This window comes from Pimephales promelas, chromosome 21 (assembly GCF_988280905.1).
Source record: "Pimephales promelas chromosome 21, fPimPro1.hap1.1, whole genome shotgun sequence".
Taxonomy (NCBI): Eukaryota; Metazoa; Chordata; class Actinopteri; order Cypriniformes; family Leuciscidae; genus Pimephales; species Pimephales promelas.
In genome coordinates, this window is record NC_142789.1 from 5,174,068 (window position 1) to 5,199,259 (window position 25,192).

Sequence of the window (25,192 nt, forward strand, 5' to 3'; positions counted from 1 at the left end):
TGAAAAGATTACAGGAACACATTTGCATCCAATAGGACTATCTAAGGCGATCGATAAAATCGTTGGGGCAGTGGTTTTGGCTAAATGTTTGGGACAAGGGAGAGTGTTGGTCATAGTGAAAGATGTTGGGAAAAAAAACAAACTACTTAAGACAAAAGAAATGAATGGAGAAAAGGTCACAACCAAAGAGATTGGAGTAGAAAAGGGGGAAAAGGGGGTGATATATGGGATTCCAACCTATATAACCAATCAAGAAATGCTTGAAAATATAAGAGGAGGTAAGATTGCTAATGTGAGAAGACTGTATAAGACGATGGAAGGACAACGACAGGAAAGTTTAAGTGTATTGTTGACATTTGAAGGGAAAATGCCTGTAAAGGTACAAATGGGATATATAAGTTATCCAGTAAGAGAGTATGTTCCAATGCCATTGAGATGTTTTAAATGTCAACGAATGGGACATGTGGCGGCAGTGTGTCGGGGGAAGGTAAGATGTGCAAAATGCGGAGGTGAGCATGACTATGATAAATGCACAGAGGTAAATGGATTAAAATGTTGCAATTGTGGAGGTGCTCACAGTGCAGCATATGGAGGATGTGAGGTACAAATTAAAGCAAGAGAAGTACAAAAATACAAGACGGAGCATAAAGTCACATATGCGGAAGCAGTGAAGATCTGCAAAAGTAAGGAGGACAGGAGGGAAGAGAGGAGGGATAATCTCAACCAAGATTCAAGGAACAAAATCGAGAAAACTAAGGAACCAGAGCAACAGTGTGTGATAAAAGAAAATACATTAATAATGACTAAAGAGAACTTTCTAGCCTTTATTGTTAAGGTAATTAATGTCACTGCTATGTTGCCAAGCAGATCGGCAAAGATTAAAACAATTCTAGAAGCTGCTTCAGAATTCCTAGGGATCTCTGGGATCTCAGTAAGTGCAATACATGAAATTCTAACCAGAGCAACATCAGTTGAAGTTGCACAAGTTTCTGAGTAGATAAATGGTGATACATGTAATGCAATGGAACGCAAGGAGCCTTGTAGCAAATGGTCAAGAATTTAAAAAATTTGTATTGGATTTGGATCATAAGCCAAGTATAATTTGTGTTCAAGAGTCTTGGCTCAAGCCAAACCTGCAATTTACATTACCAGGATATAAGTCTATTCGAAAGGATAGAGTTGGGAAACAAGGGGGAGGGGTGGTAACTTTTATAAAAGAAGGAACTGTATATAGGGAATTATGTGAGGTAATAGATATGGAATGTGTTGTGGTTGAAATATATTTTAGAGAAGATTCAATTGTAATATATAATTTTTATAATCCATGTAAGAAGATATCAATAAAATTGTTTGAAAAGATTAAGAAAGAGAAAAAAGAATTATGGTGTGGTGATTTTAATGCTCATAATTGGTTATGGGGGAGTAAAAATACAGATTATAATGGGGAAATAATAGAACAACTAATGGACGAAAGATCATTAGTTTGTTTAAACACAGGAGAAGGAACTAGGTATAATATAACAGAGAATTCGGTATCAAGTATAGATTTAACATTAATAACAAATAGTATGGCTGAATTATGTGAATGGAAAATTAATGGGGAGAACACGGTTGGAAGTGACCATTTCCCAATTATTTGTAAAATGAATGTAGATAATAATCCAGAATATGTACTCCAAAAGAAATGGTTGTATGAGAAGGCAGATTGGAATTCTTTCAGTAAGCATTGTGAAGAAAATAAAGATTTAATGGTAGAAGATTCAGTAGAAACATTTTGCGATTCAATTACAAGTATAATAATGGAAGCTGCAACATTGTATATACCACAAAGAATGGCAGGTCAGAAAAACAAAAATATTCCATGGTGGAAGGAAGAGTGCAGTCATGCAATTAAAGAAAGGAATAAGGCATTTAAACAACTCAGGGAAAATATGAGTATGAGCAATCTGGTGGAATATAAGAAAGCAAGAGCTAAAACAAGAAGAATAATTAAGAATGCAAAGAGAAATGGATGGAGAGAATTTTGTTCTACCATAGGAAAAGATACACCTATGGATAAAATATGGAATATGTTAAGGAGTATGAATGGAAAAGGAAAGAAATCAGCTACAATTCCTGTTTTAATTGAAGACGAAAAGACTGCAGTAGTAGATATAGATAAAGCAAACATGTTAGGTAAGGTTTTAGAAAGAGCACATAGAATAGAATTGGGGGAAGAATATGAGATAAGGAAAAAGGACATTTTAGATAAAAACCCAGATATTATGAAGAAAAGAATGAGCAATAAGAGCTGTATGGATTTAGAGTTTTCACTTACTGAACTGAAAGTAGCGTTACAAAAATGTGCAAATACCACTCCTGGTATTGATAAAGTAAGTTATACAATGATAAAGCATTTGTCAGATTGTATGTTATTAAAGATACTTGAGTTGTATAACAAAATATGGATGGAAGGAACTATTCCAAAAATATGGAAGAAAGCTGTAGTAATCCCTATTGTTAAGCCAGGAAAAAATTCAACAAACCCAGGAAGTTATCGTCCAATTGCACTGACTTCAAATTTATGTAAATTAATGGAAAAGATTATTGTTCATAGATTAACATATGATCTAGAGAAAAGGGGTACATTTAGTAAGTTCCAATGTGGATTTAGAGGCAAGAGATCAACAATGGATGCATTAATCAAGATCAGTAATGAAGTAGAGAAGACGATAACTATGAAAGAAATTATGGCAGTAGTATATTTTGATATAGAAAAAGCGTATGATACGGTATGGAGAGAAGGGTTGTTAATTAAAGCATCAAGGATAGGAATAGATGGAAATATGTATAATTGGTTATGTCAATTTTTGTATGAAAGAACATTTGTAGTTCAAGTGGGAGCCTGTCAATCATTAAATTATACGGCAGAAAATGGCATTCCTCAAGGGAGTGTTATAAGTCCAATTCTTTTTAACATTATGATTAATGATATTTTTGATAATTTGGGATATGGTGTGGGATGTGCATTGTATGCTGATGATGGGGCTATTTGGAAGAGAGGAAGAAATACAAAACAAGTGATTTCAGGGATTCAAATGGCTATTAAAAAGGTGGAAGATTGGAGTATAGAATGGAGTTTTAAAATGTCTACTAGTAAATCATGTTTCATGATATTTAGCAGGAAAAAAGATTTTAAGGAAATTGAATTAGTTTTATATGGGAAACCTTTAGAACAAGTTAAAACATTTAAATATTTGGGAATGTGGTTAGATGGGAGATATACATGGAAAAAACATATTGAGGAAATTGATAAAAAATGCAGGAGGATCTTAAATGTGATGAGGGCAATAGCTGGGAAAGAATGGGGAGCAGAAAGAGACTCAATGCTAACAATATATCAAGCCTTGATCAGATCAACAATTGATTATGGTAGCATAATTTATGGGTCAGCTTCAGAAACATTATTAAAAAGTATAGATAGAATTCAATATAGAGCTCTTAGAATATGTTTAGGAGCAATTAAAACAACACCGGTTAATGCATTATTAGTAGAAGCGAATGAAATGCCATTGAAATTAAGGAGAGAGAAATTGTCTTTGGTATTTTGGACATCTTTAAAGAGTTACACTGGAGAAAATATAGCTAAAGATATTTTAAATAATTGTTGGGAATACTGTAATACCGAGAGAGGAGGATATGGATGGAAGATAAATAAGTTAACAGAGAAGTATAAGATTGCAAATATTGAATGTAGTATGTCTCCTATATGGGGAGAGGTTCCGAAATGGATTATACCGGAGGTTAGAATTGATTTAGGAATATTAGATAAGAAACGGGAATGGGAGGAAATGGGTATGTTGGATTATAAAGTTAAAAAGTACATACAGGAAAGATTCTATGCAAGTATGCACATTTACACTGATGGATCTAAAGATCCAAGAACAGGAATTACGGGAATAGGAGTGTATATTCCAGAGTTTAAAATATCAATATCGAAACGACTAACACCTAAACTGTCAATATATACGGTGGAAATGGTTGCTATTATAATAGGATTAACATGGGTAGAGGAGGTAAGACCAGACAGAATAGTGATATGCTCTGATTCTGCTTCTGTATTAACATCACTAGTTACTCATTGTACGGCCAGAGAAGATCTGATGAGTGAAATATTATCATTATTATGGCGAATACAAAGAAAAGGGGTAGAAATTGGGTTCTGTTGGGTACCAGCGCATGTAGGAGTAGCTGGTAATGAATTTGCTGATGAATTAGCAAAAAATGCTTTAAAAAGGGAAGAAATAGATTTTAATATTCCATTAAGTAAAAGTGAAGTTAAAACTATTATTAAGGAAAATATTATCAAAGAGTGGCAGGAAAACTGGAATACAGATAATAAAGGGCGGTATTTATATAATATTAAAAAAATGGTAGAATCTAAGAAAAGTATAAATGGTAGAAATAGAAAAGAAGAAGTCATATTGACTAGGATGAGACTTGGTCACTCAAGATTGAACGCAACACTATTTATAATTGGAGCTCATGAGACTGGGTTATGCGAGAATTGTGGGGAGAAAGAAACAGTGGAGCATGTGTTATATGATTGTAAAAGGTATGAAGAGGAAAGAAAGGATTTGATAACCTATTTAAATGGAAGAGGGAAAGTTAATAAGGATTTGGCATATTTGTTGGGTTATGAGTTTAATAAAGATAGAGTAGGATATAGAATACTAATAGAATATATATATAGTACTGGATTAAGTGAAAGGATTTAAATATAGGATAAGGATGCTTTGATCTAATCCAGATTTTATAGTCCTGTCTGTAGGAGCTGAACACGCAGCGACAGGTGGGCTATGGGAAATGGAATAAGATGAAGCATCAAATGATTAAATAAGGATGGATATTTGAGGAAGAGGTAAAGAAATAATAAAATAAGGAAAATCTGATCATAAGAAATCGTGACTGCATAACAGCAAAGGTAGGTGGCGATATGCACTAAGATTGCAACGCGCCAAAAAACGAAAGAAGAAGAAGAAGAAGAAAATTGAAAACTCAGAGTTTGGAAGGGCAGAAATCAACCTTTGCATGTTTTTATTTGGTGAAGGAAACGAGCTTTTATAAACTACACCTGAAGAGAGCTGTATCAGTATGCTACAGCTAAGGGCATCAGGCTGGTTTTTCTGGCTCGTTCACTGATCGTCTGCTGTGCACATGACAAACCAGCCGATCATCTTTCATAGAGTTAACAATGAAAAGGAACAGCGTTTATAAGTTTCTGTCCGTGTTTTCTTGTCTATTTGTCTGTGTTTTCCTTCTGTTTTGGGGTTTTGTCTTTTATTCGATGGTTTTGGCACCATAACACTCTTTCTGGACACTCTCCTTAAGAGGTTTGTCGGTCATCTAAAGCGTTTAAGCTGCTGGTAACGTTATTCTCCTACATTTTCTCATTGTTTATAAATGCGGGATAATATGACGCTTTAAACATTTATCAGAAAAGCGTGTCCTGCTAACAATGATCTTCGGTTAACACTATTGTTTTAAAAATGTCAAAATGTTGAAGATAAAGCATTCCAAGGTCGTTACACCCGCGAAAACCCCACCACGTATTTAATGCTGTCGATTTGCGTATTATTAAATATATTTTAAGTCATTTGTAAGCTCTTTTGCGATACCAAAACAAACAAACTGCGCATGCGTCTAGAATGACCGTGGTCACATGACGTCAACCAGGAAGTGATTGACTGGTAAGTGATGTTTCCATGCTATGTTGCTGCTTTTACTCTGTGTTTATCATGACTATACATACATGACAATAAATGTCACAGATCATATATGTAAAACATCGTGCATTTTACTGTAGTGTGTTAAAATAAACAAATAAACAAACAAACAAACACACACACAGAGACCAAAAGGGACAATGCTTTTAACGAAGCAAACAGTATATTTTCTAACATTACAATAAGAACGCTGCTTTTACTTGTTTTATGTTGACAAGTTGTATATACGTGTTGTCAGATTAGTACAACGTTAAATTTCTTCTTAATATATACAGACAAGCTTTTGCAGTGAGAAAAAAGGAACTAACTTTACTTCCACATATCGAATCTAACAGGAATGTAAATGTTTTTAATATAAGAAAATAATATCAGGCTAAGAGAATTGAGTATTTTATTTTACGAGTATATTTTCCTTTTTTTTATTGAATTTTATTGAATTTTATTTTGATGCATCCAATTCTTGTCATGCTATTACTATTAGAATCTTGTTCTTAAAGTCCCCCTTTAGCCAATCATTTTATCCCTTAAAACTAATCTTTGATCACCAGAATTACATATTAAAATGTTTTTTTCCCTGAAACTGAAGTCATATTATAATATGTAAATATATTAAATCAGGGCAGAATATTTGTATGGCCATTATTCTGTCTAATTGTCCTGTGTCCTGTCTCTTATGGCAGTGTGTGAAGTATCAAACATCAGTCCTGATGGCAGCTGAACCGACGGCCGCCCCGAAACTGCAGTTTTCCCCGTTCTTCAGTGCCTTGGAGGCTGGATTCTGGCATCAACTCACTCAGAAGAAACTCAACGACTACCACTTAGACGAAAGTGCCAAAAACATCAAAGGCTATTACTATAACGGTGAGTCTGAGAGGTTTCGCTAGTCTTTTCTCCTCTATTGTGTCGTATATCCGAGTGAAACGCTTCCAGAACAAGAATACATGTGGGCGGGACTTGATTGTGTCAGTGTGGAATTGATTGGATGGTTGTGTTTTGCTGGTGGCTGATCTCATGTGAGTGACAGGTTACCCTCATCATCAGAAAAGAGAAAATATGCTGCTAGAGGAACTTATTCAAGATTACGAGGGAACATTTAAAGTCCCCCTGTGGTGAAAATCCAGATTTTAATGTTGTTTATATGTCTATGTGGTGTTTTCAACGTGCTTTAAGGGCCGTATTGCAGGTTAGAGCCCCCAGTGAGTCAATGTATTGAAAAATAATGTAGGAACTATATTATACTATCAAACCGAAAGTGACGTAGAGGGAGTGAGTGCGGCCAAGTTAGACAATAAGAAAGCAATAGATCGCAATGAGAAATCAGGACGCTGAGGAAATTGTTCCTGTTTACTCGTATGACGGACCTCAGCCGTATAATTATGAGCCTGATATGCAGCCAAGAGACGGCGTTCTGGAGGCCGGATTCGACTACCACTTAGACGAGTCAGTCTAAAGTGTATGAGCCTGGAGCTCGCATCTCCGAAAGCGCCTAAAACTAACTTTCAAATAGGTGCTATGTTTATTTTTAAATCGCATATGAGGTCTAAACAAATACATTCTCGCCTAAAAAACTCCATTATGTGGCACAATAACAGTAGTATTGGTAAAAAATGGGTTTTCTCCTCCACCATTGACGCTTTCTGTGAGAAATGGTGGCAGTGTAGATCCGGCAGTAACAAGCGGAGTGATACACACTGTGAAGCGGTTTCCGTGTGTTATTAGTGATAAGGCTCTCAGCCAATCAGAGCTGAGAAACAGAATTAACTGCTGTATAAAAAATAATGTTTGAATGTTTTACAATCTCATAATCGAATTTCAGATTTAAAGTGCCCCTGTGGTAAAAAAAGAAAAAAATCTTTTAATGTTGTTTATGTGTCTATGTCCTGTTTTTAATATGCTTTAAAGTCGGCGTGAAACGGAAGTTGAGATTGTCATTTTATCCTTGTCGTGACGTATATTCGTGTGAAACGGCTTCTGAAATTAGAAAAAAATGTAGGGCAGGGCTTGATTTCGTTCTTCGAGAATTGATTGGATCGTTGGAGGTTTGGCGTTGCAAACAAAATGGAGGAAGATTTAATTTGCGATTCTCTGAGAGGCGTTGCACCGATAGCCGCACCCTCATCGTATCTGGCCACACCCTTTCACCATTGCACGTGACCCAAATTGAAGAGAGGTCGCTTCGATGGGGGAGGGAAGGGTAATGTATTTGATTCAAGATTATAAGGGTACATGAATTTAAAAAATGAAGTGCACAGATTAATCCTTTATAATAAACACTACAATATTACATATGAAAAGAAGATTTGTCAAATTTGATTTAATGCCGACTTTAAGACAATCCATGTGTAAATTCATAAGTCGACAGCATTGCTGAGTATTTTCTCCTTAAAACTGCAGTGAGCCAAAGACAGTCTCAAAAACATGGTTTGAAATCGCTGGTGTTTCTGACGTCACAAACTACCTTGTAACCAATCAGATCAACAGGTTATCGTCAACCAGTGGATCTCTGAGCTGAGCGAGTGAGTGGAGGCGGGGCTCGTTTGCATATAATAGAACCACACATACTTAATGAGGCAAGGGTGTCGGGTTACATTCAAGATATTTTTAAAGGAAAAAACGTTTAAATATGTAATTTTGATGGTTTTAAGGAATTAAATTGTTGACTAAAGGGGACGTTAAAACAAAAATGCACTGATAAATCATTTCTAATAAAAACTGCGATATTCCATATAATAACGAGACGTCAATTTTGATTCACTGTGACTCACTGATGTAAGGAATTTTGTTTCTGGGTCCAAGCTTATGAAAACCACAGTCTCTCAAATACACAGAAATACGTATTTGAATGATTCATAAAAGATGAGTCACTGTCTGGCCGTCTGAGATTCTGGTGTGGAGTTAAAGGTTAGGATCATGATATATTTTGGTTTTATTACAGCACACATTGAATGTGTATTAGCAGCATTTGTTGTTTGTTTTTGGCGTCTGATGAGTGTTTGGACCCGGAAACAACATTCTGAATACATCAGCTGTGTGCGAGATGGAGATGTAGTGCGGGTTTGATGAATGCAGAAGGTCATTCAGGGATTAGAACTGCACGGTTCTGGATATATTGACAATCACAATTTTCTTAACTAAACAAAACAACGTACTTTACTAGTTTCATTGCTGGATGAATCAGCGTTTTTGAACAAATCTCTTGAATGAATGAATTAGTGACTCACTCATAAAGACTTAACTTGTTACATTATTGGATGAATCCGTTTTTTTTTTTTTTTACGAATCTCTTGAATGAATGATTCAATGACTCACTCATAATGACTTCACTTGATTCTTTATTGGATGAATCAGGGGTTTTTTTAACGAATCTCTTGAATGAATGATTCAATGAGAACTACATTTTTATCGGTCACTTGTTGCCGCCTACTGATGTAATGATGTAATCGATGCAATCATTATTTGAAGTGCCAAATTACTTTCAAAAGGTGATTTACTCTATTTTGATCACTACCGTAGACATCAGTGTTTATCAGTGGTGGAATGTAACGAAGTACAAATACTTCGTTACTTTACTTAAGTACATTTTTCACGTATCTTTACTTTACTTAAGTACAATAAATAGTGCATACTTTTTACTTTTACTTCGTTACATTTTGCAGCAATTATTATACTTTCTACTCCACTACATTTCTACAACTTCTGTTACATTTTCGTTACATTTTCTGATCAGTTTTTCCCCTGCCAAAACGTAATCTGTCCGTTCGTTGCACGTTTGTCTCACCAGTGACGTTTGGTTGCCATAGATACAGTATATCAACCCGGTCACACTAAATGCGTCTCACACGCAGTGTGTTTATCATGCAACTCATACGCGAAAATTTGTTTTTACGTGCATAGGAAACACACCGTGTGTAATATATGTTTGGTTTGGTTAGGATTATGGCAAGCCAAGAGGTTCAGAATTACACCATGAATTAATCTCGTTTACTGCCAAACATAGTTATTATATAGCAAGGATAAGCATGATGTGTATATTGCCTAATTGCAAGCTTGTTTCAGAAATGGTGACATTTTTTTCCATCATTATTGAACATCATTATAGGAGTAGGCTATTAGGTTGAATGAGTTAGAATTAAATGTTTTATTAATCATTAGAAAATAGACATTAAGATAATAAATTGTTATGCAAGTACTTTTACTTTTAATACTTAAAGTACATTTAAAATAAAGTACTTTTTACTTTTTACTTAAGTATGGTTGTCATTGTGTTACTTCTACTTTTACTAAAGTAAATATTTATCTGGGTATTTGTACTTTTACTTAAGTACTGAGATTCAGTACTTCCTCCACCACTGGTGTTTATAACTGAACAATAAACTTTTATCTCAGTTCTTCTGTGATAATCTGAATGATTAAGACAGAATTAATGATACTAAACTGTTTGTGAAGCTGTTTCATATCTATACATGACAACGATTCTCTATGGATCAGAACTCGGATCTAAATATCCGACTCATCAAAGCTTTACAGGCAGAGCCGGATCACTGTTATTTGGAATAAGATCGTGTGGGTGTTTGAATCAACATCGCTATCTTTTAATTGATCATTCGTGCAGCCCTAGCATGCATTAAATTGTACGTTTCGCACACAATATGCATGCTGAATACGAATAGTAATATTTCAGGATAGTTAATAGAATATAACACCTTTGTGTTTCACTTCCACTTCCTAAACAACCAAAATAGTATTTTCTCTTGGATTTATACGGAGACATTATGTAGCCATTGAAGTAATACTGTCACAGATGATCCATTTATTCACTCCACAGCCGAAAGTGACTGAGAATAATGCACCTTTAAGCAGTGATATAATGCAAATGTTTTGTTCTGTATTGCAGGAGATCCTGATGGCCTGCCGACACGCTTGACTCTGGAGTTCAGCGCATTTGAGGCGTAAGTTTTGCGTATTAAAAGCATGTAATGTAGTTGGCTCCAATATCACGTCCATTACTTGTGAAATTAATGATGTTTTCTTGCCAATTAAATCCTTAAGCATTGTTTCAGTAGGTTTAATTTAACATTTATAAAGGGTGAATGATTGCACAGGCAGCGCTGAAGTCTGGCAGAGCCGAGCAAAGTCAATCACTTCTGACCTAATATAACCATCGGAATCCCTCTTTTTCTCAAATATGTATGTATGTATGTATATATATATATATATATATATATTAGTGCTGTCAAAAAGATTAATTCCGATTAATCACATCTAACATAAAAGTTTATTTTTACATAATTGTGGGTATATACTGTATATTATTATATATTTGATAGCACTAATTACATAATAAAAGCTACAAAGAATATTACTATAAATAAGTCTCTTCAGCTCTATTCTTTAATCAAAAATACAGTAAAACAGTAATATTGTGAAATATGATTACAATACAAAATAACTGTTTTCTATATGAATATATAGTTAAATGTCTAAAAAATTGAAAATGCTAAAAAATGTAGTATAAATTAAATTATATTTTAAAAATATATTACAATTATTATAATGATTATTTTGACTAGTAATAATATTTCAGAATATTACTGTATTTTTGATCAAATAAATGCAGCCTTCGTGAGCAGAAAAGACTTTGGAGACACAAGTGACTATAATTTTTCTAATATTATTAAATTATATTATATAATATTATACAATATATCTGATATTATAATTTTGATAATTATGGCTTCATAAGATTTAAGCCATAATTATCAAAACTATAACAAATAAAGGCTTGAAATATCTCACTTTGCATGTAATAAGTCTATATAATATATTAGTTTCACCTTTTAAGTTGAATTACTGAAATAAATGAACTTTTGCACAATATTCCCATTTTTCGAGTTTCACCTGTATGATGATAAAATAACTGAATATTGCATGTATTGTATGTAATTGACCCAGAAGCACATAATGCAGTGTCTGACGGTTGTTTTCCAGCGATGGACCCACTCCGGCGCGCTGCTGTCCGGCTCCGGGGACGCTTTACAACACCAACACTCTGGAAGCCTTCAGATCCACGGATAAGAAAGCTCTCCTGGATAAAGCAGCCGGCGAGGTGGAGCGTCTCGTAATTAATTGTGCCTGTGTTTTATTGGTGCTCGCTAAACTAATTATTCACTTTCTTTTAACTGCGGAACATCCTTCTTCATTATTTGATGAATTACTGTCGTCTTCTTAATAAAATTGCGTTTGCCACCCGTGTTCTTATATACGCTAATAATAGCAGTGGCCAGTTAGCGCTGAGCTTTGCGGATAAAGATGTTTTTGTGCTGGAAAAAATGATCAATGACTCAAATTGTGCAAAAGTTACACAATTGTTTTGTGAATTTGTGTTTTACGGTGTAAATGCACGACATTTCTTACTAGTGTATTTGCATAAAGCTGAGGTTTTCAGACTGGGGAAATGTTCAGGGAAAAACAGTGTAAAAATGTTTTAAATAAACAAAAAATAGAATAAATTAATAGATTAAAATGATATGACTACAAGATATAAATAAATACAATAAAGTGAAAAGATTTATTCTAATGTAATGAAGCTAAAATGAATTATAAATGTTAAAATAAAATGATTAAAATCATTTGGATTAAAACAAACAAAATAACAGAACACAGTACCTTACTACAGTGAGTAGAAGAAAAACGTAATAATTCAAAACTCAGTTTTGTATTTTTATTATTTCTATGACAGTAATAGACATATATTGTAAAAACAAATGCAGTGTAAAATCAATGAAAATTTATATATATATATATATATATATATATATTAAATGTATATAAATGTATATAAATAAAAGTATATATTATTTGACGTAATGCTACTGTAGAGAAAATGCAGTACTTTTGTTCTAATTTCTTCACTTGTAACTCAAGAGTTGAACCCTTGAGCTTTTATTTTGGCGGAAAACTACCGTTTCTGTGAAAACGTCTCATTACAAATCTAGTGAAATGCTGTAATCAAGCTTAAACAGACTATATACTTATTTAATTAAATCACAACAATTTTAGTAGTTTAATAAGGGCCATATCGTGCTTTCATTCGCACGACAGATACTTTACTAAAGCAATGGGGCAAAACAAAGTTAGAGACTTTTAATGTTAATTATGAGAGATTTTTAAATATTTTCAGTTCAATATGAAAATGGCAGCACAGATTAGACTATAACATAACAATTTAAATTGTAAGGGAGAAGATCGGAGTGAGACTGATTATATATTGGCGTCTACAAGACTTGCATAAACTATATTAGAAATTACTCCTGTTAATGTCAGCTTAATTAATACAAATAATGTTGTCGTCTTCACAGATTTGGAGCGCTATTCAGTCGGGCGCTGCGTTGGACGACTCCTCAGTCCTAAACAGATTCATCCTCTTGACATTTGCGGTTTGTATGCCAACAATGTCCCTATAAATGAAATTCCTTTCATTTTTTATTTGTTTGTCTGACCGGTCTTTTTGTTGATCCAGGATCTGAAGAAATATCATTTCTATTATTGGTTCTGCTTCCCTGCCCTTTGCTTTCTGGAGGGGGTCCAGCTGGTGCAGGAGCCGCTGTCATTAGAGAAGAGCTTCTCCGAACAACAGGTGCGACGAGAACACACACTACTGACTGACAAGGAGGTTTTGTGTGAAGGATAATGAGTCATTAGTCAGTGCATTATGGAAAGCATGTGCTGATTTGAATTTGTAATTCAATGTCGACTATTCGAATGCATAATATCATATATGCCCCAAGACACTTGATGTATTTAGAGTATTTCTAAATCTATTATGGCCGTTTTCATAGTCGTCCCCAAATTCTCCATTGTTGCGGTTCCTTTCTTCTCAGTAACGATCTGTTGAGTTGCTGTCTCTGAAGCCCCTCTTTCTGAAAAGCACCCAGTGCTCTGATTGGTTAAGTGCTTCGAGTGTTTGGGAAATGTCCCGCCCCTTACCATCACCGCCAGTTTCAATCATAGAATGTAAAAGAAAAAGTGCGTAGTGTCTGTGACGTCACTCGTAGTGTTTCTGAAGAGCGTTTTTGAAGCCCAAAGTGGGTGGAGCCGGCTGTCGCCATCTTAGCCACGTGTCACTCGCGGATAAACGAAAACCGGCAGCGAGGCGGATTAGCTGAGGCGGCGTGACGCTAACAGACAGCAGACAAACGGCTAGTAGTGACATCCACATGTCACTCAAGTGGCCACGCCCTTAATTATGCAGAACTTTAAGGCTTTATATAATTTAAACGGATGAGTTATAAAAAATTCACCCCCCTCACAGTCGTCATGAAGGGCAAAATTAGTGATATAGACCAAAACCACTTTTTGCACCAGGCTGTAAACATGTTTTTTTCTGCTGTAAAGTTGGGAATTTTAACATGCGGGTCTATGGGATTGACTCTCTTCTGCAGCCGGTCTCTAGTGGCCAGTCGATGAACTGCAGTTTAAGTCACTTCAGTGGCGGATTCAAGAGAGAACTGAAGGTTACTGCCTGGTTTCAACACACTACTAACTAACTCAACCAGGCCCCGCCCCTTTATTCTGCATATGAATTATTATGTGGAATATTGTGACTTGTTTGTTCCCGAAAGAAACTCAAGACTACAATGGAGGCGTTTCAGGAGTTCAGAAACACTGACACTGATAAAGAGAAGAACTGGATCTTATTCATGATCAAAAAGCAACATTACACACTAAACACAGGAAAAAAAGCACAACAGGGCCTCTTTAAATTACTTTCTTGTATACAGAGTTGAATACAGGTGAAACTCAAAAAAATTTGCAAAAGTTAATTTGTTTCAGTAATTCAGTATTTCAAGCCTTTATTTGTTATAATTGTGATGATTATGGCTTACATGTAATGAGTCTATATAATCTATTAGTTTCACCTTTTAAGTTGAATTACTGAAATAAATAAAACTTTTGCACAATATAATGTAATAATATATTATGTATAAGTAACTTAAGTAAAGGTGTGTGATTTTTATTACTTTCTTCAATTCAAAATTCAGTTACAGTATCACTTGAATTTCATTCCATTGTGATTTCATTTCACTGAGTTCCTATTGCAATTTGGAGCCACTGTACATTTGTGCAGTACTTTCATTTTTGTCCTTGCTTGACCTAATATTGTCCAGCCAAGCGTAAACTTCCATTTCCTTGTGTTTCATGCTGAGGTGGACTGACGATTTGGGATCGATCTGTTTCACAGATAATGAGTTTGACCACGGCGTATGACAGTCTTTGCTCCTCGAGCGGCGCGACGGCAGTCCCACATTTCCTGCTGAAGTACACGGATGAAAGTGTTGAAGTCGCTCCTCTGAAAGACCTGAACTCTTTCTTCCCAGACCTAAAGAAGGTGATGTACAGTATAAAGTAGAGCTGCATGATTAATCTCCCACACAATCTCATTCCTAAATGACAGTGATTTGGATCTATGTCTATCAAACCTTAAAAAAAAAAAAAAAATACAAAAAAAAAACACTTGTCATTGAATCATTCAAGAGATTCACTCCAAAAACAGATTAATCCACTAATGAAACAAGTGAAGTATTTATGAGTGAGTCATTGAATCATTCATTCAAGAGATTCGTTCCAAAACGCTGATTCATTCAGTAATGGAACAAGTGAACTATTTATGAGTCAATCATTGAATCATTCATTCAAACCAATTTTCTTTAATATTCATTCTAATTAATTAAACATTTCATTAAATTAAATGGACTGCAGCAAATCATATTTTGTCAACCTCTTGTAATGTAAATGCTATTTTATTCAGTTGTCTGTTTAAAATCGTGGGAGAATCGTGATCTCCATTAGAAACAAAAATAATTGTGATTCTAAATGTATCCAGAATTGTGCAGCTCTATTATAAAACAGTTGTATTTTAGTTTTATTACAGTTTTACTCATATTTTGAATTGGCTTTTATTTGATTTTTTTTTCCCCTCATTTTAGTGTAATTTCGAGTAAATCTTTTGTGCTTTTGTCATTTAGTTTTTATTTTATTAGTTAGTGTTTTTATGTTATTTTTTATTTATTTTTGGTTAATACATTTAGCGCTTTAAAATTAAACTTATTTCAGTTTATTGCCAAGACAACATTTTACATTTCTAATTTTCATTAAAAGTTTAACTAAAATTAATGATTTGTTTTATTTTAGATTTTTAATTAACAGAAATTTATTTGAATATTTTGTTAGTTTTAATTGCTAACAACCCTGATATAAAGTTTAATCATTATTAATGGAATATTCTTGGTTAAATAAATTTCCGTCAACAACATTTATGGCATGCTGTAGATTATCATATTTAATAGGGCTGGGTAATAAATATCGATTTCTCGATATTAATCGATTCTCATTTTTACAAACCGATATCGATTCTTAAATCTCAAGAATCGATTAGTCATCCTGTTTCATTTAAATGAATGAGACATTGTATCGCGGCTGCGCGCATCCAACAAATCGCAATAATCTTTGTCCTTTGTTACTATTGATATGAAACAAAGTCTCAATTTTCAAATTACGTCCATTTTCTTTAGAAATTCAAAACCATAAATAGCGTTTTGGCGCTGTGGCGTGAGATCGCTCTGGCGCAGCTCCAGAGAAGCAGCAGCGCTGATCTCTCTTCCGGGTTTACCGGTCACAGTGCGAAATAAACATGTATGAGCATCTGAAAGTGTGTTAAAAGATCGAGTACAACTTATCTAAATCCGTATCATGTCACATTGATTCGCTCAATCTGCGTTTCAACCGTGGAAAGACGTCAATTGAACAGCTTGTAATCAATGTCATGTATCGTCATATTTACCTCAGGAAACCCACATCAACTCGTTAGTCCACACTCGTTAGTGTTCTTTAATATTTAATGCATATTTGAATAAATCTGGCAAGTTTTTATGACAGCCACCATTTAAATGTTTATATTTCATATAATCTTCTTATTATAAAAATAATTGAAAGTGTAATTTAAGTGTTTGTATAGCTACAAAACAGTTAATTATTACCTTCATATTAGGCCAATGAAGCCTAGTAGGCTACAACTAGACTATATTTATAGACCATAGTTTACAGCATTTAAGAGATTTGATTCCCTTGAGAAAAATTGCCATTTATTGTAACTGATATCCAAAATAATCGATATTGAATCGAATCGAATCGTAATCGAAATCGAATCGAATTGCAAGCTTGTGAATCGAAATCTAATCGAATTGTGAAATTTGTCTCAATACCCAGCCCTAATATTTAATAATTGGACTATCTATGAAATGAGTCAAGGTTGTGTTCTGTGGAGGTGTTGATGCACAAGTATTTGACCCAGAATATTTCTTACAATAGGGCTGGGTATCGATTCAGATTCCTATTCGATTTGATTTCGATTCTAAATTAGATTTTTGTTTTCTATTCTCAATTCGACTCAATGAATTAAGAGTTACACGGACAAAATCAAATCCTATATTTATAAAAAATAAAAATACAAATCCTTTATTTATAAAAAAGGACAGTGAACATAAGTTTGCTAGTGGTTAATTAATAAAAAAGAAATTAAGAGCCACAAACCTGTATATTAAACTCTTTTCATTTACATTAAAACAGAACCCAAACTCTATATTTCAAATGTATACAATGAATAGACAGATTTTGATGGAAAGATGAAAACTTGATGCCGAAACTTGGATGAGTCAGAACAGTCGCATGCTTTGATCAAACACGATCAGGTTATTTTATGTTTCAAGATTAAACAAACATAAAGTCTCACCACCACAGCGGCTGTAACATGCAAGCCAATGAACAGTGGAGGAACAGTAACACTGGCTTTTGAGTTATGGATAAATAAATATGGAAAAAATCGATTTTGAATTTTTTTTTTTTTGCCCGGTCTAATAATTAGATTGGCATGTGATTCTTCTCAGCATGTCAGTATAATAAGGGACCTGTGTTTTTTTCTAGATTACTGTGGGTGTATATGACCCATGTACACTTCCTCAACATCCGGGCTGGCCTCTCAGAAACCTCCTCATCCTCATCGCTAAGACATGGTACGTCTGTAATACTGAGCTTTTCCAACGCGCTTCCCACTGGTGTTAAATTATAGCCCTGTTTCCACAGTTCCACTCATTTCCTCCTGACGTTACTTTCAATCTCAAACTGAAAGAATGTGAGAAAAATGTGTTTTCCAACCATCTGCTAATGTTGTGGGTTTGTAAGAATGTTTTGCACTGCCCGGTTCAATCACGAGGGCTGATCCATTGAAGTTTAATGTGTGTATACTCCGACTATGTACAGTACTATGATGTTGCTTATTTGATAGTCAAATAGAAGAGGCACCTTTGCAAAAACACGATGGCTGTGAAATGTGAAGTTGATGATAAAAAAAGGTTGAAGTTACAGGTTGAACTTAAATTGACAGTTAAAATAATCATATTTAATTAGTTAAAATATTGTTAAAATCCCCCAGTAGTCAATAATTGTATCCCTCATCTTTAATCAATGACATATTTAAAAAAAAATCTTCATGCCATAAAATATCTTGAATGTAACTCAACACCCTTTCCTCATTTAGTATGCATGGTTCTATGAATATGCAAATGAGCCCCGCCTCCACTCACTCACTCAGCTCAGAGGTTGACGATCACACGTTGATCTGATTGGTTACACGGTAGCTCGTTAGCTCGAGGCAGTTTTAAGCAGAAAATACTTCGACTTGTGAATTTACACATGGATTTTCATATTAAAAACACATAGACACCTAAACAACATTAAAAGCCTGATTTTCACCACAAGTTGACTTTAATATACCAAGTTACTAAAATTACTAAAATTTACCTTTAGAATTTATTGATGGACAACTTTAAAACGCAGGTGGTAAAGACAAATCCACATAGTTAAGTTCATCCCGAGCAGCTTTTCCACAAGCTGAGGTAAATGATAATAGATAGAAGATGCACACAGTTGGGGTGTGATTCATGTTTTTATGAAGTGTAGAGCAGGTGGAAGATTTTGGAAATATGTCAGCATTTTTTATCTTTCCAGTTTTGAAATGTCACTCTTCCAGCTGTCGCCTCTTTGTAATGGTGAGTTTAAGGTCACTCAAAGACGGTGTGTGTTCACAGTGCTGTGTGTGTGTGTGTCCTTGTGAATGCCAGGGGTTCGCGTCTGGATGTTGTGGAGGTTTTGTGCTTCAGAGACCGAACTCTACAAGGGACCCGCTCCGTCCGGCACAGCATCATCTTTCGGGTCAGGCTCCCGGACCTCTCGGCGTCTGCAGGTGATTTATCTGAACAGCGGCACAAAGGCTTCAGTCCTCAGCCTGGCAGCCAAAGGTTACACATTTAAAGCCGGTTTTTGGGTGATATGAAATAGGGCACTATTTCTATTGCACAATCGATCGGACCAACCAACACAAGTTTCTAAAACGAAAATAGGGAATTTTAATTTTAATTCGATTTGAACTGCTTTTTTATTTTATTTTTTATAAAATGTGTTTTAGGTGGACAGATCATTACAGTGCACGTGTTGGAAAACAACAATGTCTTTTCTGTTCACCAAATGCTTTTTAATTTTCGCTATTACTTCAATGCCAGTGAACAAGTGCACTGTTACTTGTTGCGTAGTGACGTGTGTGTTCTAGTAATCCAGAAATGGGCAGATTTTGCACAATACTCTGTATTTAATATGTCATAAGGACTCACGAGTTGCGTATTTGCGCTAAATCCACACAGATTTGGTTTACACGAACTTCCCTAGCAAAGTGAGTAAATATAGAAACACTATGTTGTTTCTATGTTTACCACTACGCTAGCTCGCAATTTGATGGCGTTTTCCCACCAACGCTCATTTTTAACCACATTCGGCGGGTCGGAGGGAGTTCATTTCAATTCCTGAATGTCGCGCTTTTGTTTGTCAGTGTTCCCGAAACTTCACACCAACAATTCATCAGAAATATTGCTGACTTGTGTACGTCTCAAGCGCAATCTTTACGTTCATCCTAATGCCTGTTAGGTGTCCATGGATTTGCCTGTATTTGGTGTTGGAAAAATGATTTTACAATCAATCCAATCCAATCCAAGTTTATTTCTATAGCACATTTTATAAACAGGAAGTTTCCAAAGTGCTGCACAGATGATTCATACATCCAGATCAATTAGCATATAATAAAAACAAATAACAAAATAAAAACATGATTCAATGAACACTTATGTCTCAAAAAACGAACAGGATTTTTTCACAAAAGTGACAGCCCTAATATGATAATAAGTGACTTTTCACTCTGTTTCTTCCCGACACCTTTATAAAAATGCTAGTTATCTTTTTTTATATTTTTTTATATATATTAAAATTAATGTAAATATGGTTTTAACTCTTTAGTTTGATTGTCCACTTTAGTAGGGAAGCACCAATATGACATTTTTGGCTAATACCGATTAGAGCCCGACCGATAAAGGATTTTGAAGACCGATACCGATACAAATATTTTAAAATCCGATATTCCGATATATCGCCGATATTTTTTTTTTTATTTCAGAAACACGCAACGAAACATTAACAGATTTCCCTAACATTAGTTATTTGTAGTTATTTTTGAGTTTTAACTAAAATAATATGATAATGCATTTTAAAAAGAAACCTGTTTCTTTCATTGTCGCAACAGAACATAGGAACCAAAGCTCATTAATGTTAACGTTAGCGGTCTTCCACTGATGATAGTGGCATTAGCTAGCTTTGTGGTTGGCGAGTCTATGATGAGCCATAATTTAGCAATGGATAACGTCATACTGCAAGTTGTAAAACATTTTCAATTTAACAGGCCAAGGAGATATGGTACGTCTCATTGCTATAACTGTCGCGCAATATTAAAGAAATACTTAACTTCACTCACATTGTCAAAAGTTAAAAGGACAGTCAGTCAACTACACTGTAACAACGTAACATAAATATTACTAGCTAATTCCACTTCACTCTCGGCTTATTAAACAGCAGCAAAACTGTGTGGCTCGTAATACACGAGTGTTGCCAATAGGGACGGTGTAGAGTGCCCTCTGGTGGACAAACTATACAACTCCAACACTGATGACATGATTGAAGCGTGTTTCGTCCGTTTTTATTTCATTTTTGAAATATTCATTTAACGGCCATTATAACTGCCGATACCGATAGTTTGGAAAATGCCTAATATCGGCCGATAAATCGGTCTGGCTCTAATACCGATAATTCTTTATTTTTGAAAGCAGATAACCGATATATTGGCAGATAAATCTAAATCCAAGTTTTTATATAATTTTTGAGAGCCTGATGACACAAACACAAGTCTCACCATTAAAATCCATGTCCCAAGTCACAATTATAATGATGTTCTCATATATTTATATGACACATTTGTGTTTTCTTTTTTGCTTTTTTGAGGTGATTCCGATCATATTTCAAGCGATTCAAAACCATCATGTTGAACAGTCGCATCTGAAGAGTCTCAGCTGAATGAAACAATACATTATTTATCAGATTTAATATATCTGCCAGATTGTCTTATCTGGCCGATAACGATAATATTTAAAATGAAATTATATCGGTCGATACCGATATTGTGTCCGATAAATCGCACATCCCTACACTTTAGACATTCTTACTAACTATAAGTAACTTTGCAGGTACTTGTCAACAAGCAGTCATTATAGTAGAATGTATGCCTTATATCTGTTAGCACTTTATTTTGAGGCTCTTCAACAGACTGTAAGTAACTTTCCGACTTATTTCAACTTATTCTACTAACACGATCCCGAAAATAAGTCTCTAACGAGAGTTAAAGGGTTAGTTCACCCAAAAATGAAAAAATAAGTCATTAATTACTCACCCCCATGCTGTTCCAACCCCGTAAGACCTTCGTTCATCTTCGGAACACAAATAAAGATATTTTTGATTTAATCTGAGAGCTCGATCTGTCCTAGATAGACTGCCTAAGGGACTGGCTCTTGACGGCCCATAAAGTCATTAAAGAAAAGGTTTTTAAATATCCCATGTGCCAACAGCGGCTCAATTATACGTTTATCAAGCGACGAGACTACTTTTTGTGCGAAAAAAACATAAATAACGACTTTATTCCACTATTCCATTACTTCCTTATGGGCGCATGCGCGAGAACTGAGACAAGGACGTTCTCATTCGTCTACTTCTTGTTACCGGCTGCTCACCACTTAGGAGTTTTACCGCCACCTACCGTATAGAATGATGATCCATATATAAGGCGCTCCGGATTATAAGGAACACTGTCGTTTTTTGAGAAGATTAAAGGCTTTTAAGTGCACCTTATAATGCGGAAAATACGCAAATTGAAAAGCGTATGTACAGCGCGCATCTTCCTCTGCTTGTAAACAGAAAGTTTTGCGCTTCCAGCTATATCAGCACATCATCTTATACGGTAGGTGGCGGTAAAACTCCTAAGCGGTGAGCAGCCGGTAACAAGAAGTAGACGAATGAGAACGTCCTCGTCTCAGTTCTCGCGCATGCGCCCATAAGGAAGTAATGGAATAGTCGAATAAAGTCGTTATTTATGTTTTTTTCGCACAAAAAGTAGTCTCGTCGCTTGATAAACTTATAATTGAGCCGCTGTAGGCACATGGGATATTTAAACATTTTCTTTAATGACTTTATGGGCCGTCAAGAGCCAGTTCCTTATGCAGTCTATGGAAGAGTGATCCAGCCCTCAGATTCAATCAAAAATATCTTTATTTGTGTTCCGAAGATGAACGAAGGTCTTACGGGGTTGGTACAGCATGGGGGTGAGTAATTAATGACTTAATTTTCATTTTTGTGTGAACTAACCCTTTAATTGACATGTTTTCAATTTAACGTGATAAAAATATTTAACTTTTTTTCCCATCATCCTTTAGCTAGTGTTACATTATATGATCACGATTCGTATTCATGAAAATGCTTTTAAACCATTCAAGCACGATAAAACACGAAAGAAAAGGCAGTGCAGTACTGTGCTGCATCTGTGAAACACACACACAAACTCGCGTGCACGGAAAGCCGCTTCAGACAGCGTTTGAACGGACAAAAAAACACACAATTAGGCCAAAATGCCGTTTTTTTCCCCAAGTATCCTCGCAAGTGCTGTTAAATGAGATCTTAAAGGAGCAATGTGTGACTTTTAGCGACATCTAGTGGTTCGGTTGCGAGTTTGCACCAGGTTTGCACTAAGGGCTCAGCCCACTGCTCACCCCTCCCTTTCGAAGAAGCTACGGTTGCTAAAACGGGACAAACATCTCGTCGGCTGAGACAGCAGAGAATAGCCAGAGTAAGCCAAGAGTGTGTAACATTGTCACTGTTTCTGTACCACAGTCCATTATAAACCACATCATGAATACTGTCTGTTTACAAAGCCATAGTCAGGTGAGGATCAAGGGTTTTAATATATAATTTAATAAAATAATAATCAGCTGATTGTCTCACAAACGTAACCAGCAGCACATTTCTCCCCACATACTGTAGCAAACCCATAATACAGCGAGGGAGCAGCTATATATTTTTTCTAACAGGGTATAATAGTTTAGCTGGCTAATATGAGCTGTTACTGTGGCTGAGCTGGGACGCGTCTGCATGAGTCCAAAGGTCGGAACTGCGCGCGCTGTTACAATCATGTCATCTCCGCATCCCATAGATACTATTTACTACACACAATAGGCTTTTTTTCTCTGATTTTTAAAATTCTTCGCGATCGACTTTAGTGATAAAAGACTTTAGTAAAAGTCTCTATCGACGGGTTAGTGATTCCTGTAACGTACTGTTTTACGGTCAATGACATGAATACTAATCATCAGCTGTCTCACGAACGTAACAGCACATCTATCCCCAACATAACAAACCCATAACACAGCGAGGGAGAACTAAGTTACATGAAACAATCCCAACTACATATTTTACACCACTCACAAGGGAAAAGTCACTACTCACGGAGTGTAAGGCTAGCTTCCAGCTTTCCGCTACTTCTCTTTCAAGGTAGTGATGAAACGCGTTCTGTAGCGCTGTTTGTTCGCGTTCGGCTACGGTAGGAATATGACGTCACAACATGGCGACCTTCATAGAAGGGGATTCCCTCGGTTATGGAGCTATTAATGTCTCATTCTAAGGTAATAAAAACATTACGGCTAATTAAGTAAGTTCTTTATACACCACTGAAAACATAGTTATGGATGTCATATTGCATTTCTGTTAATAGATACTCAACTTTGTTACACATTGCACCTTTAAATGAATATAAAGAGTTGTGAGAAAATGGGATGTGCGTCAGATCTTAAAGTGACTGAAGCCTAATAAACCTGCTACTGTCTGTCATTAATCATAATCAAAAGTGAGAAAATCACTCACTGCTTTAGACTGAATAACTTTTAGCTTTAATAAGGATTAATCTATGTTTAATTTACCATTAAGGAGTGAATACTGTGAAGTGTTTGATAGCTTTAAGACTTTCCGGTAGGTCTAATGGCTAGGAAATATACAGAAATTGAATAAAGCACTGTGTACAAGGTTAGATGAAGGTTAAATCGACATTTTGTGCATTTCGACAGGGCAAGTAAAACACTGGACAGGTAAAACAAATAGCCCTGATATATTGAAAGGCTGGTAAAAGTGACATTTACTATGTGCATTTATGTGATAGTTTTAATTTCATTGTATTTTTTTAAAGCCTAAAAAATGTTAGCTTTCAAGCTTTTATAATATTTTATAAAAGATGCCATTTAACAAATATTTAAAGTATAGGCTACAGTCTTTGTTGTTTCTACATTCATTTGCAGATTAAATGTGAACTGAATACAATATAACATATATAACAATATAACAAAATCTTTAATGTTAGGTGCGATTAGTTAATCGATTGACAGAATAAATGGAATTCTGTCATAATTTGCTCAGCCGTTCCACTTTCTTTCTTTGGAAGAAACACCAGAACTAGTTACTAAGCAACCAACATGTCATGTTGGCTGGCTAATTAAGTCTCTAATTTACATGATTTCTGGTTGGGTGAAGAGTCAAAAAGTGAGTGAAATATGGTCATGGAAAACATAAAAAAATTACGGTTAAATTCAGCAAACGGGGTGTCAGCTCAAAAACCTGTGTATTATTCAACTAGTTAATTTGATATATTTCAGCTATACTAAAGCAGGTCGTTATGCTGCTTGATATTAAAAACTGGAATTTGTTTTCATATTATTCACTACCCTCCTGCGAACTAGTTGAAGCAGGAAGAATCATCTCTGAAATAGCACTTCAAATATTCACTCGTTTCTGTGCAGACATGCCTCATATCTATGTAAATTATGGACTGCACGATATTCACAATATTATTTGTTATTTCATGCTATCCACTTTATTTGAATTATAATGTAGGATTGTGTGCGGCT

At 35.2% G+C, this 25,192-nt stretch overlaps 1 protein-coding gene across 1 annotated transcript in view; it reads left to right on the plus strand.

The window, feature by feature from the left end:
- Positions 1-5,022: 5,022 nt before the first annotated feature.
- atg7 (ATG7 autophagy related 7 homolog (S. cerevisiae)) overlaps positions 5,023-25,192 on the plus strand; it is a 99,388-nt gene continuing 79,218 nt past the window's right edge. The window contains exons 1-9 of the mRNA XM_089125170.1: positions 5,023-5,729; positions 6,446-6,626; positions 10,660-10,714; positions 11,754-11,871; positions 13,124-13,201; positions 13,285-13,401; positions 15,007-15,153; positions 17,745-17,833; positions 18,941-19,062. Coding sequence (XP_088981296.1) covers positions 6,473-6,626; positions 10,660-10,714; positions 11,754-11,871; positions 13,124-13,201; positions 13,285-13,401; positions 15,007-15,153; positions 17,745-17,833; positions 18,941-19,062 — 880 coding nt within the window. The 5' untranslated portion in view covers positions 5,023-5,729; positions 6,446-6,472. The remainder of the gene's footprint in view (positions 5,730-6,445; positions 6,627-10,659; positions 10,715-11,753; positions 11,872-13,123; positions 13,202-13,284; positions 13,402-15,006; positions 15,154-17,744; positions 17,834-18,940; positions 19,063-25,192) is intronic.